This window comes from Stegostoma tigrinum, chromosome 4 (assembly GCF_030684315.1).
Source record: "Stegostoma tigrinum isolate sSteTig4 chromosome 4, sSteTig4.hap1, whole genome shotgun sequence".
NCBI lineage: Eukaryota > Metazoa > Chordata > Chondrichthyes > Orectolobiformes > Stegostomatidae > Stegostoma > Stegostoma tigrinum.
The window spans coordinates 117,469,606-117,482,400 of NC_081357.1; the positions used below are offsets into that span (position 1 = coordinate 117,469,606).

Genomic DNA, 12,795 nt, shown 5'->3' on the forward strand with positions numbered 1-12,795 from the left:
AAATTGAATGTGATGGATTTTATTTCAAAGGGGTGTTTGATTGAACTTTCTGTTGCATTGCATTTGCAAGTTATTTTGTCTTTTACTCTGCTTCTGGTTCATGATGCAGTGGCTTGGAGAGAGTTGTGCAGAATTTTTAAGAAATAATTTGTTATCTTAGTCTTGTATGCCAACCTAGTAAATGCCTTCTGAAATGGATTATGCTGCTAAACGTAATATTTGATTGAAACTTTTAAAAATAGTTTCAAAGTGGCAATAAAAGCCATTAGTGTAGTCTTACATCCGGCTTGGAGTTCATAAATTGTATTAAACTTGGAGCTATCCTAAGATTGTCAAGCTACTTTGGTTTTGAAATGGTTAAGTAGTTTTGTTATGGCTACAGACATGTAAATTACATACCTCCTGTGAGTTGCAGGTGCTGGAATTGTGACATGACAATTTCTGATTTTTCTTTTCAGTTCAGGGCCACTTGTCATGTTTTGTGTCCTCTTTGTTACCTAGACTCTTGTTTTATTAACTAATTTTAATGAAGGAATTTATCTTTTAGTTTTGCATTCTACATTTTTGAGTTTGTTCGTTTATGGTGGATACCAGCTTTAGTTTAATATTAACGACACAAGTGTAAACAGAAATGGATTTAGAAAATTCAGAAGATAAATGTGCTGAACACTAAGATTTCATTTCTGGGAATACTTGTGTTCCAGTCTTGCTGCAATCCCAGCACATCCTATTTCCAGCTCTTTCTTTCTCTTTTTTTTGTTCCTTTTCCAATATTTGGAAGCAGATTCTCTAAGTTACGCAGATATTTGCTTCCATCTAGATATTTTGACATAGTTAAACTAGAAAACATACTTGACTGAGACTGAGCTCAATGTTGCTAGGCTTCATTTAAATTAGAACTATTTAGTTATTTAGCTTTTTTCACAGTGCCCTTTTTTAACAAATTTGCACTGATTTGACATTTTGTTAACCACAGAATGGTTTGAAGTAGCTAATTTCAAAGCATTATTTAGAGAATCCCAGCATCCTAAAATAAAAGTATTTTAAAGCAAAAATACAAAAGTGGGAATGGCCCGGGAAGATTGCCTGCCTGTCTCAGGGATAGTTTGTCCTCTTTGTGTACTTGAGGCACAGTGAACACTGGCAGAGTATATGTTCAGTGTGTGATGTGCCAGTTAGTTCTGACTGTTCATAACTGTCTTGCCTCTGTTAGTCTTGGCTTCCTGTCCAAGAATAAATGTCTCAGTGGGAACAACAGAGTTCTAGGTAAGAGTTGATAAGAGCAGGCAATATAGAACGTTGGGAGCATTTTCAACCTGTCCTTTCCACCTGAGAGAGGTCCTTTGTTTGTTTGACAAGATACTTTCCTTGGGTTGGCATGTCTGGGTACTCTGTCCCCTTGAGCCTACCACACCGTTCAATATCGTCATTACTGACTTTAATAAACTTTCCCTCCTTACCTACCAAGAATCTACCCACCTCTGCCTGATAAACATTTGAGATTTGGTGAATTTTTCAGGGCCTGAGTGATGTGAGCTATGCTGGGATTTGTGCTAGAACCAGGCAAGAAGGCTAACTTTGGGAGTGTTTCGTTCTGGTCGTCTTTCATTTTTGATCTACAGTAGGGTGAATTACTCATTAACTGGTGGTGAGCTGCTAATTAAATGTGACTTTGAAATGCCTTGCTGATGGCCCGCTCACCATGTCATTAATATTCTGCCCCCTAACTTACCAAATGTCAGTCAAGCTGGATGTCAAGGAAACTTGATATGGAAACTAGAGCAAGTGGCAAATTTAGCTCACTGTTTTTGCTACATGAACTCCATATTAGGTGCCAGGCGCCACCATTTCAGAACCCAGTTTATTGCCACTGGCCGCGTGCACTCATGAACGTTGGCATCCGATGTGTGCTGACCTCCTAAGAATCCTCCTCACACGTTCCTGATCCACTTCTGGGCTTTTTATGGTGCACTGGCAACTGTGATTGCAATATTGTAGCAAGGGCACTGTCCTCTGATCCAGGGTTGCACCCAGCTCACTGACTGGGCCAGACTGTGTGTCTCTGGCCATCTCATTCGCTTGCTGTCACAGGACCCACTCATTCGGAACCTACCTGACTCATTCAGCATCACGGCCTTCTACTTTTTGCTCTTAGCCTCCTCAGCCAGAGACAGGAAAGGCCTATTTTTACGTTGTGTGTGTGTGTGTGTGTGTGCTATTTAGTGCAGATATAAAGGTCGGACAAGTGTTGGAAATCCTCGGTCAAGTCAAAAGAGACCCACATAATGACAGGAGGAAGCTCTGAGCATTGCAAGTCAAGGACACCCACTGATAGCAGTCTAGGGCTTGGGCACAGTCAGACTCTGGGAGTGGAGAAGACCATTAATGTTTTTCCTACAGTGCTCCTCCCAGCTGGTTGAGACTGCACTGACCCAGTTGGCAACATTGGTCTAGGCTGGCATTGTCTGGTATCATAGCCTCCACTGTTGCTAAGGAAGTGAAAATTCTACATGTGCACCTTCCTACCAAGCTGGACCTCCTAAGCCCCTGCCTGGAAAGGTGGGGTGTTTTTCTTTTTTTTTTCCCCCCCTCTTGCTGCTCTGACCCCATGACCTGTTGCACCCCTCTCCAACCCCCTTGCAGGGCAGAAGTCTCTGGACTGACAGTGCTTGTCCATGTGCGCACAGGCTTTTAAAGATGGCGTGGCCAGCAAGGGATGCCAGTGCAGTTTGGATATCTGCTGAGTAGTGGGTTGTTCTGGGAACATCATCCTGCCAGATGATGCCTAATCAGATGTGATAGACTGACTACCCACCCCAAGTAGCCTCTGAGGTGAATTTGATTAGATATGATAAACTTGTTGGGCCATGTGGTAATCCTTCCCAACAACCCAAAAGAGTGCAGAATTTCAACCTCTCTATCTCCACTGTCTTGAATAGTTCCAAGCCTTAACGGTTCCTGGGGAATGTTTCCTTTTTTCAGTTTAAAAGAAGGGGATTAAGACAGTGCCTCCTACTTCTGGTTTCTCTCTCAAGAATAAATGGTCTTTCATCTGCTCTGTCAAGACCCCTTCCAGTTTCCTCCTTTGTTCTGAGGAAATTCTCTCAAGTTACCATGATGAACGGGTTTTAAAGTCTTTCTTTCAGTAAAGGTGTAATTTCTTGAGGGCTTCTTTTAAATACATCCTCTTTCAAATCAGCTTTTTAGTCCCTTTTAGTATTGCCCCAGTTTTTTTGACTGTATAATTACCTTCAAGCTGGCATTATTATCTGCTCTGGTGTGGTAGCTGATACGTTTGATAATTTGTATCTTTGTGCAGTGATGTTTGTGAATTCATGTAACACAGTGGGTCTCACTACTGAAGAATCCAGTTCACTTTTTTTACAGCACCTGACACTTGCACATCTTTGTGATCACTGGCACTTGTGTCTGGATTCAAACTAAGCAATTTGAACATAGTGGCATATTTCCCTTGGCAAGTCATGCTGCAGGAGGGTGGTAGAATGGGGACTCTGAGCTGTATGCTTTGGTCAAGTGCCATTATACGGTGATGCCATAATGACTCTCCCTTTTTTAAGGTGTGTATCTCATCTGTGAGGCACAACAATAACTTCTTCCTAAACCCTATCCAACCACAATGTTTGTTTTTTTTTTTGTTGAATTAATCAGTTTCTAAATGTTACAAACCATCTGAAACCTTTCGATAATAAACTAATAAGCAAACAGTTATGGAAATGACTTAAGTTTATAAGGTCGGTAATGCAATTTTTTTCCCCCAAACTAGGATGTTTACTCTTACAAACAAGTTGGTGTCCCAATAAATAGAATATTTACGGTCAATCCTAAAGGTGAACTAATACAGGAGCATGCAAAGACCAATGTATCATCGTGAGTAAACACTTACTTTCTTAAATTTTATTGGAGGTGAACTTTTTCAGTTTTTTCCACTGTTTTACAACAGAGAACTTGTGTATTGCAATTAGGCCATTGCTGTATTTCCTGGTGGTTGACTGTATTGATCCTGTCTGTTCATCACGACTTCAACATATATCTCAATGGATTCAGCCCTGGCTGCACTCTTTATTCTTTTTCCTCTCCTCTCTCTCATCTCTTACTGTGTTTGAACACTTTCCCATCATCCCCAGTCACTTTTCTTCACTGCCCTGACTTTTCTTGCCACTCTGACTTTCTTTTCCAGCTCTCTACCATCTGTTGGAACTCCTTGTGCCAACAGTTGTATTTTTCCATTCAGTGCTCACTAATATCACCAGGTTGTTTATCCTACTTAACCCTGTCATCTTGCTATGCATTGCTTCCTCTCCTTTTGCACTTTTTGCATCAACCACCCATTTTCAAAAGTCTGTCACGAAAGATGTTGTGGGAGGATAGGGCACAACACGAAAGCTCAGTTCAGCATCTGCACATTTTAGATGCTCCCTTCTGATCTATTGCCTGTTTATTACAGCTGTTTTCTAATTCACTTAGACTACTACACCATGGCTAGTGCTGGCAGATCTCATGTTCTCGTCCCCAGTTCAGTTATATCCTCGGACTCTGTCCAGTTTCACATCTGAGAATCACACCATGTCACCCTCTGCCAACTGTTGCTGATCATCCCCACAGTACTCTCCAATGTTAAAACTCTTTACTATGATAGCCATACCACCACCAAAATACTACGTTCTCCGACATCAGGAGCATTCTTTCTTTTTTGGCACTTCCAACCTATCTGCACACCCAAAATCCCACTTCTGTCTCCATATGGTCATACTCCATAATACCTGGATTTCCTCCCACTGTTTTTCAGCATTCCTGGATTTCCCCCTCCAGCTCAAAGACTCCTTTTCCCAAAGGTGAGAGCGTGCATTTCTTGCACCCCTCTCCATTCCTCCCACGTGTGAATTAAGATCCAGGTTCAAATCTTCATGACTGAATGGATAGCTGATGTCAGGAAGTGTCCCAGCTGAAAGCACCAGCCTTGGTATCGAAGTTGCTGAATGGTGCAGTCTGTTGGCTGGGATGGGGAGGGCATGAAGCGCAGGGTGGAGGTGGATCTGGTGCCAGCCAGCTTTTTCCAATGATGCCTGCTAAGGCAATGGTGACTTGACTTGGATCACAAATGCACCCCACCCAATGTCTCAATCGTCACTTCATGTTTCCTTGAAACTTCTACACTCCTGTATTCCCACTCTTGTATCCTGATACACAGTCCAGAAATTGAGATCCCCTCCTCATAATTAAACTTCCAGTAATAAGATACTGAATCTTGCCTATTACCCAGCAACATCCTGCCAACTAACCTAAGGTTCTGATCTATTGTCCACCTTTTTTTAAGAAGTCCTATTTTGCCCTTTATTTTCCTCCTCTTTAGCACCCTGACTCTGCTATTCTCACCCTCACTACAAGCCACTAATCCCTTTTCATGCTTTCATCGAGCCCTGCCATTTTTCCTATTACTGTTTATTCCATTCAAACCTACAAATTCCCCCTAGTTCCCCTGAATGTTCCTTCTCACTCAGCATGGCCAATTTTTCCAGAACTTTACTTTTCTATATTCTCTCCTCTTCTACAGTTAGATTTTGTTCCCATCACTTATACATGCAAATCCTTTGAGAGTCTGCTGCTGTCTCAGCATTCATGTAGCAAACTCCAAAATGATCTACTCCCCTTGATAAGAACACAAGGTTTCACATGGATGTATTTAGGAATGTAACACTCAGTAATCAGCATTGCCTAGTAGGATTTTTTTTTTAAAAGAACATCGGCCATTCTGAGAACTTTCTCCTCTCCTGGTAATTACTACTGTTGAGGTGAAAGTAGTTACTGCAACTCTGCATTGCTTCCTGATAGCTTTTAGTGCCTGCTTGGACTGTTAGAATACTCACCACTGTTCAACGTAAACACTGTCCTCTTTCTAACACAATCTCCACAGATTCAATTATCTTATATTTGTGCAAAATGCTCTATGCACTTTAAAATAAATGATATTCCACATATGGTTTTTTCCAATATAAAAATCTCAAGATTTGAAAAACCTTCACGCTATTTTGTTCTCCGTCTCTTTTTATTGCTAGTTAAACCCTTCCAATATAAAGTCTATTAAATTCACTCACTCACTTTGTTTGAAAAGCTTCCATTATTTAAATGTAGTCTATGGTGTAACTTTTGAATACATACATCTAAGGTCAAAAGATTATACTTCACTTCATATTTTTAAGCATCTGATACAGGCTGACCTGAGGACAAGCATTCAAACTAAGATTTTGATTTCCTCATAAATACCCATCAATTGCTGTATTGATCAGGTAAAGGTAACAAGGGGTGTTGAGGAAGGGCAAGGTAAATATAACTAAAGTATAGATAAGCTGTCTTTTTTAGCAGAAGCTGGAGAGTTTAAATGGACTAATTTGGCTCTGTAATCTTACAATCTCCCTTTATTGCCTCCTGAGCAATGGAAATGCTGTTTACAATGTAAATAGTCTGAGACGTATCTTTTGGTACTGAATTAAGAACAACCATCAACTGTATAATTGGATTTGAGCTCTCGTGCAGAAGGCCCAAATCAATTTGCAGATTTGACTGTATTTCTGCTTAATTACTCTCTCCAGGTGAGCTTTACTGCAGCTTTTAGATAACCTGGTTCTAGGCAAAAGGAGATCTAACAGCAAAATATCAGAAACTTATCTTGTTCTATCCTGCTAAATAAACCTCTGACATGAGGGGGCGGAAAAAATAGCCTGTATTATCCCGTTTATTCACCTGCAAGCAAAAGCTTAAAAATAGCTACATACTGAAGAAAATTCACCTGGGTGAAATGCAGCCAGACAGATTGAGTACAAACAATAACAGACTTATTATGACAAGCTAAAGGCCGTGGTTGCTCTATTTCAACATTTTGAATTCTGAAGTTGTGCATTGCTACACCTCACTGTCTCAAAGCTAGGTCGTTCTGACCAGTGAATGTGAATTTTTATCTTCCATTATTGTTTCATAACATAGGAACAAGGATAGATCATTCACACCATTTTGTGTTGATTCTGCCATTTGGGTACATGATGGTTGATCATCTGTCTCAATGCTACTTTCCTGCACTGTCTTCATATTTCCTTAATGTTGTTTGTCTCCAGAAATGTATTGATTTTTGTCTTGATTGTGCTCAATGATAATCAATAGCCCTGTGTAGCAGACAAGTTCAACGATTTGCTATAGGCCAAGTGACAATATTTTTCCTTCTCGCCATCTTCAATTAACTGTCCCATATTCTGAGATTGACTGACCCTCCCTCCCCTGATGCTGAATGAACCAGCACGGCAAACATCCTGTCAACAGGTACATATAAACTGCAATTAGATCACACTGCCTCTTCAGGGTCCTAGAAAATACAGTTACTTCAGTCTCTCCCCTGGTCTACAATCCTACCATTCATGGGATTATTCTGGTGAAGCTGTGTTGTACACACTCCCTGCGGAGACCGCAACTGTGTGCATTATTCCAGATGTGGTCTCACTAAGATCCTACATCATAGCAGGGCATCTTTATTTCAGTAATAACTTCTTGGCCTTCAGTGTGAGATGTTGCATTTACCTTTTTTCACATTGTTTGTTGCTACTGCATGTTAACTTCTAGTTGTGAACAAGGATTGTCTCTTTGGACATCAAACAATTCCCAAACCACCACCACCACCCCCCCCTCACCATTTTAAGAAACACTTCTTTTTTTTTTTTGCATTTGTTTTATTTTTCTACCAATGTGGGTAATGTCTCATTCGTGTTTTTATTCCACGTGATGTTATTAGCCCTTTTCACTTAGTTTGTCCAAGCCCCCTTAAAGTTTCCTTGCATCTTTCTCTCAACTTTCGAATTTCGCCTAGTTTTACAGCATCAGCAAATTTGGAAGATCATCATTTCACCCCCAATATTATAATCACTTCCATAGTTTGTGAGCAGTTGTGGATCTGGCACTGATAGTTCCCAAGAATCTTTCATTGCTGAGAATGATTCATTTATTTCTCTTTGCTTTCTGATGTTAACTCATTCTCAATCCATGCTGTATGCTCTAATTTTGTTTTAACTGCTTGTGTGGGACCTCTATCAAAACATTGAAAATCCAACTACATTGCATCCACTGGCCCTCCTTTATCTATGCTAGAAGAATCATTTCAAAAAAAACTCCCAGTTCTATCAGTATGACTTCCCTTTTTTATAAATCCATATCGATTCTGCACAATTTTAACATCCCACCCAAACTGTTTATATGTTGATCCCTTTGATCTAAAATCCTCTCTTCCAAAGTTCAGCTTTGTTTTCCGCCCCACCCCCTCCCGACTTTCTAAATGTAGAATGTTCTTAGATATCCAGTTCAGTTTTGATTGTCTTTTGTAGCCACCTCTTTGTAATGGTGATTGTATCATAATTGTTCACCTTTTTTGTGATGTTAAATCACCAACCACTTGTGAATGCTCCATTTATTCAAATAGTGTTGTTTTAGTTGTCTTTTCAACAATATTCCCTATCCTATTTGGTTTCTGTCTTTTTGGCTTCTAATAAATCTTTTTATGAATGTTTTGTTAAATGTTAACATCAGTCAGTGCTTTGTGGAAAGGACAAAAGAACAGTTTCATGGCCTGTACGTGAGCATGAGACAAATGAGATGAACTATTCTGTACACAAACCAGTACAGAATGGAAGAATATGCTAATGGGTCTAGGTTTTTTGGAAGAAGTTTTGAGGTACGCACTGGACGTGGATCTGTTGGGCCAAATTGCTTGTTTCGATGCTGTAGGTACTTTGTAAAGGCAGCATTTGGAATGATGGTTCTTTGGTAATTATTTTATATACGTAGTCTGCTAAATATACATTCAAGTGCATACAGAATTTTCATCTTTTATTCATTGGGACAATTCACAATGCAAGGGAATACCAGCATTTGAACTGCATAGTGGATAATGTTGATTTTTGTCAGCAAGTGAAGAAGGCATTGGTATGGAGCGTACACCTACTGATTGTAAATATACATTGGTTGCTGGTGGTTATTCCATTATAGCTTGGTTTTTCCCCCCCTGGTGCTTGCTCCTTTCACCTAGTCCCCTTCCCCTCTGTTTGGATCATATGTTTCATTCTGATCTATTCAATCAGAGTTGAAGCACTCTAAATTATTTCTTTAGACTTTGAACTGACCTTTTTTTGCGGTGTAGTGGTAAAAAGGTGAATCAACAGTGGAACTGAGCTGCTGTCATTTAACAAGTACCTGTCCTCCTGTAATTTCAAAATCAGTATGTTGGTTAAGAGAAACTCCGTTGATGTGGTATGTAAGTGCAGAATACAATGTTATTTTCAACTTGAAAACCCCATTCTTCCCAATATGACATGGGAAGTAGTCCATGTACAAGATACTGTGCTTCCCAGAAGTGACAGATACAAATGAAAATGGATGACAGGACAGGTTATATATAACTTTCCCTTAATGCTGCTCAGCACCCATAATTCTGCCACAATAGGGGCCTGCACAAATTATGCCAAAGTGCAGTCTTATTGAGGCACAAACTTTATAAATATTTCTGGAAGCATGCAGAGAAAGAGACAATGTGGTAACTTTATTTTCTTTGTTTAAAGAGTCTGTGTTTGTGATATTGCATTCAGGTTCTAATACAAAACCATTCTGTTTCTTTTTTCCCCCCAGTTACGTAAGGCTGAGTGAAATAGTTGACCATGTGTTCCCTCTGCTAAAGAGAGAGCATTCCTCTGACTTCCCTTGTTCTGATACCTACAGCCAATTCACATTCTGGAGAGAACAGCTGCCAACTGTGGAAAACCTCAAAGCTTCCCAGGACTAAACTTGATGCACGTTGTGAAATGGTTTTTATTCATTTTAAGTGCTCGCAGCCATTGCTTGCATTGAGAAGCTGAAAGTAATGTAGTAGGAAAGCTGCTATCCGTTCATTGAACCTCTTACTTTACAGACTGTCCTTCTGTAAGGATATTATTACAGGTTAAGAATGAAGTCACTCACTCAGAGTATGTAAAAGCACCAGGTTTCATAAGAAACTACTTTTCATTGTCAATATTTTCTGTAATATGTTCCACATTGATACTACATTTTACTTTATTTAAGATCACAATCTACACTTAAGCATGCGTTTTGTGGTCTTTAAAAGTATTCACCAATTTTTCCTCACATATAGAACTATTTAGTGTGCACTTTTTTGATTAGTTAAAGTCCACATTCTTTAGATGCAGCTTGTCATGCCCCAGTAAACACTGCAGCTTCAAAGGCTAAACTTGTTTAAATTGTTGTTTTCACCAGCTGCCGTCCTCCAGTATTCCCACACACTGCACTGTCTTTTTAATCCATTTTCCTGAAGACAGTCTTCTGTTAGGCTGCATTTCTCTGGCTGCCAGCTGCTAATTAGATTCAGACACGTCATCCCTGCTTTTGCACCTCAGCAGGGCTAAAGGTGGTTGACTGAATGGGGAGGGGAACCTCCCAGTGCTTTTCTTTCCATAACTAAAGGGCACCAAAGCTGATTTGACATGCACATGGTTTAGCACACTAAGCTATCAAGGCACTACTGATGAAATATTAACATTGTAAAACAATCATTGGATTGAGGCATTACTGTGAGGATTTTTTATGTATTTTAATTTGAGTCAAAAGATTGCATTGACTTTTAATTTTCTGAAGAATCGATAACTTGCTGTTAAAAAAATTTTAAATATTTTGCTCAGACTTTTTTAATAGCTAGTTAGAGTACGGAGATCAGTACTGTCAATGCAAAACAGCAGTTACTAGAAATCCTGACCCCAAAAAAAAGCAGACAATCTGGAATGGTTTAGCAGGTCAGGCAGCAGTTGAGGGGGGGGAACTGGGTTAACATTTCAGACAGATGAAGTTTTTAAAATCAAACTCTATCTGACACATTTTTTTTGTACTGCTGCTGCTCAGATGCTGTCAGAGCTGCTGAGTGTTTTCAGCACTTTGTTTTCACAGCCCTGTGCTATGCCTTTTCATGTAATGCTGCAGATGGCATTCATGTTAGTGCAATTGAACTGCAGACTTGTTACAGGCTACAATTTGATTATCGCTGCCTTACATCAGCAATTGTAATCTCTGGTTTCTGCCAAGAGCTGCAGTATAGCATTTAATTGGAGGTGAACTGAGTTAAGTTTCTCTAACCATCTGGGTTCAGTACTTCTCCAACAGTCGCAGGGTTTTTCCCATGTCTGGAAATGGCTTCAAATATGTGCGCAAGGGCATGTTTTAAGGTATTGTGTGTTCTAAAGAAAGGAAAAGCTCGTACATTGAGTTTATTGTCTAATGAGTGAGTCTCTTCTACTTGTAGTATTTCCACAAAAAAATTAATTTGAAGACATTACTAACTTGTCTGGGGAAGGGAGATGTAAAATTTAACTAACAAAAACCTCTGGAAAGCACAAGTACCATGTGTCCGTAGTGGAATCCATAGTGTTTTATTTTTCTGATACAATGGTCGCAGTCACAAAGTGGCATTGTTGTGATGGATTGCAATTTGTTCCTGATTCTTTTTAAGCTGCAATTAAACTGGGTGGGAAATTGGGCCCAGAATGTAAAGAGTATTTTCTTTCTATGAAAGATAAATAATTGAAGCTTTGATTTCAAATCTGTTATGTTTTGTTATAATTATTACAACTATCTCAACCATTGCAATGTTACTGTAAGTGAAATAATGCTACATCATGCAAATAAACAACTCCATAAAAGCAGAATGTTAAAATGAGGGCTGAATCTTATAGCTTTATTGGCTAAATGTGTGTGACAGTGTTTGTTCATTTTGTTTTCAGAGGGATTACCGTTATAAAGTCCAGCTCATTAACTACTGACTCTCTCCATGTCAGATCCCATCTTTTTATGTGCAGTTCCCAGAGTGACTTGCCACTTGGATATCCTGAAATTCACTGGTATCCCTTTTGTGTCCACTGTATCCAGACAAGTGTTAGTCACACTTGTTTCTAATGTTTGCCTCAGACGTGGAGAATGGGAGGAAATGGGCAGCTGGATTTTGGGCTGAGGGAAGGGGAAGGCCCTGTTGAACTGGGTGGCCCTCAGATGAGACCTCCTCTCCTCCAAGGGCCAGCAGTAAAGGACACAACAGCAGACTGTACACATGCACAGAAAAACAAGAATTGGGACTCTTCAGCAGACCCTCAGTGAGGTTGTTGGAATGAGAATAAATGGTGTTGCCTGTGCTGCTGAAGGGACAGCAGCATAGCACAAATGCCACTGTTGTCATAATCCAACAGTACAGCTTAATGCTGTGGGACAGGGGTTTGAATTGCCATCTCTGCAGCTTGTGAAACTTTAATAAATTTGGACATTGAACATGCAATCTCTGCAATGGTCACCAGAAAACCATTGGGTTGTCATTAAGAACCCGTCAGGTTCACTAAATCTCTTGGGGATGGAGATGCTATCCTTAGCTGGCTCTGTTTGCATTAATCTAGATGCATGTCCAGCAGTTGACTCTTAACTATATCTGACCTGCCTTCTCAAGTCACTTTATTGCTGACTCTGCTGTAGTGTGTTAGTACAATTTCCAGTGTACTTCCATTTTTGGTTTTTAGACATCAGTGGTTCAAGAGGTTGGCTCACAATGCACTTCTCCCAGAGCAATGGTCTGAGCAAAGTCTGATTCATGACTCATTCCAGGAAAGAACAGACAAAATCATGAAGCTTTCTAATAATTCAACAATTTTTTTTGTATTTGTAAGAGACACTTTAAAGTATCATTCAATCTTTAACATATTCTAGTTTATTTGCAGT

At 39.8% G+C, this 12,795-nt stretch overlaps 1 protein-coding gene across 4 annotated transcripts in view; it reads left to right on the top strand.

The window, feature by feature from the left end:
• lpin1a (lipin 1a) overlaps positions 1-11,733 on the top strand; it is a 112,420-nt gene extending 100,687 nt beyond the window's left edge. For all 4 annotated transcript variants that reach the window (XM_048531707.2, XM_048531708.2, XM_048531709.2 and 1 more), the window contains 2 exons: positions 3,785-3,888; positions 9,679-11,733. In XM_048531707.2, coding sequence (XP_048387664.1) covers positions 3,785-3,888; positions 9,679-9,832 — 258 coding nt within the window. In that variant the 3' untranslated portion in view covers positions 9,833-11,733. The remainder of the gene's footprint in view (positions 1-3,784; positions 3,889-9,678) is intronic.
• The last annotated feature ends 1,062 nt before the right edge of the window (positions 11,734-12,795 follow it).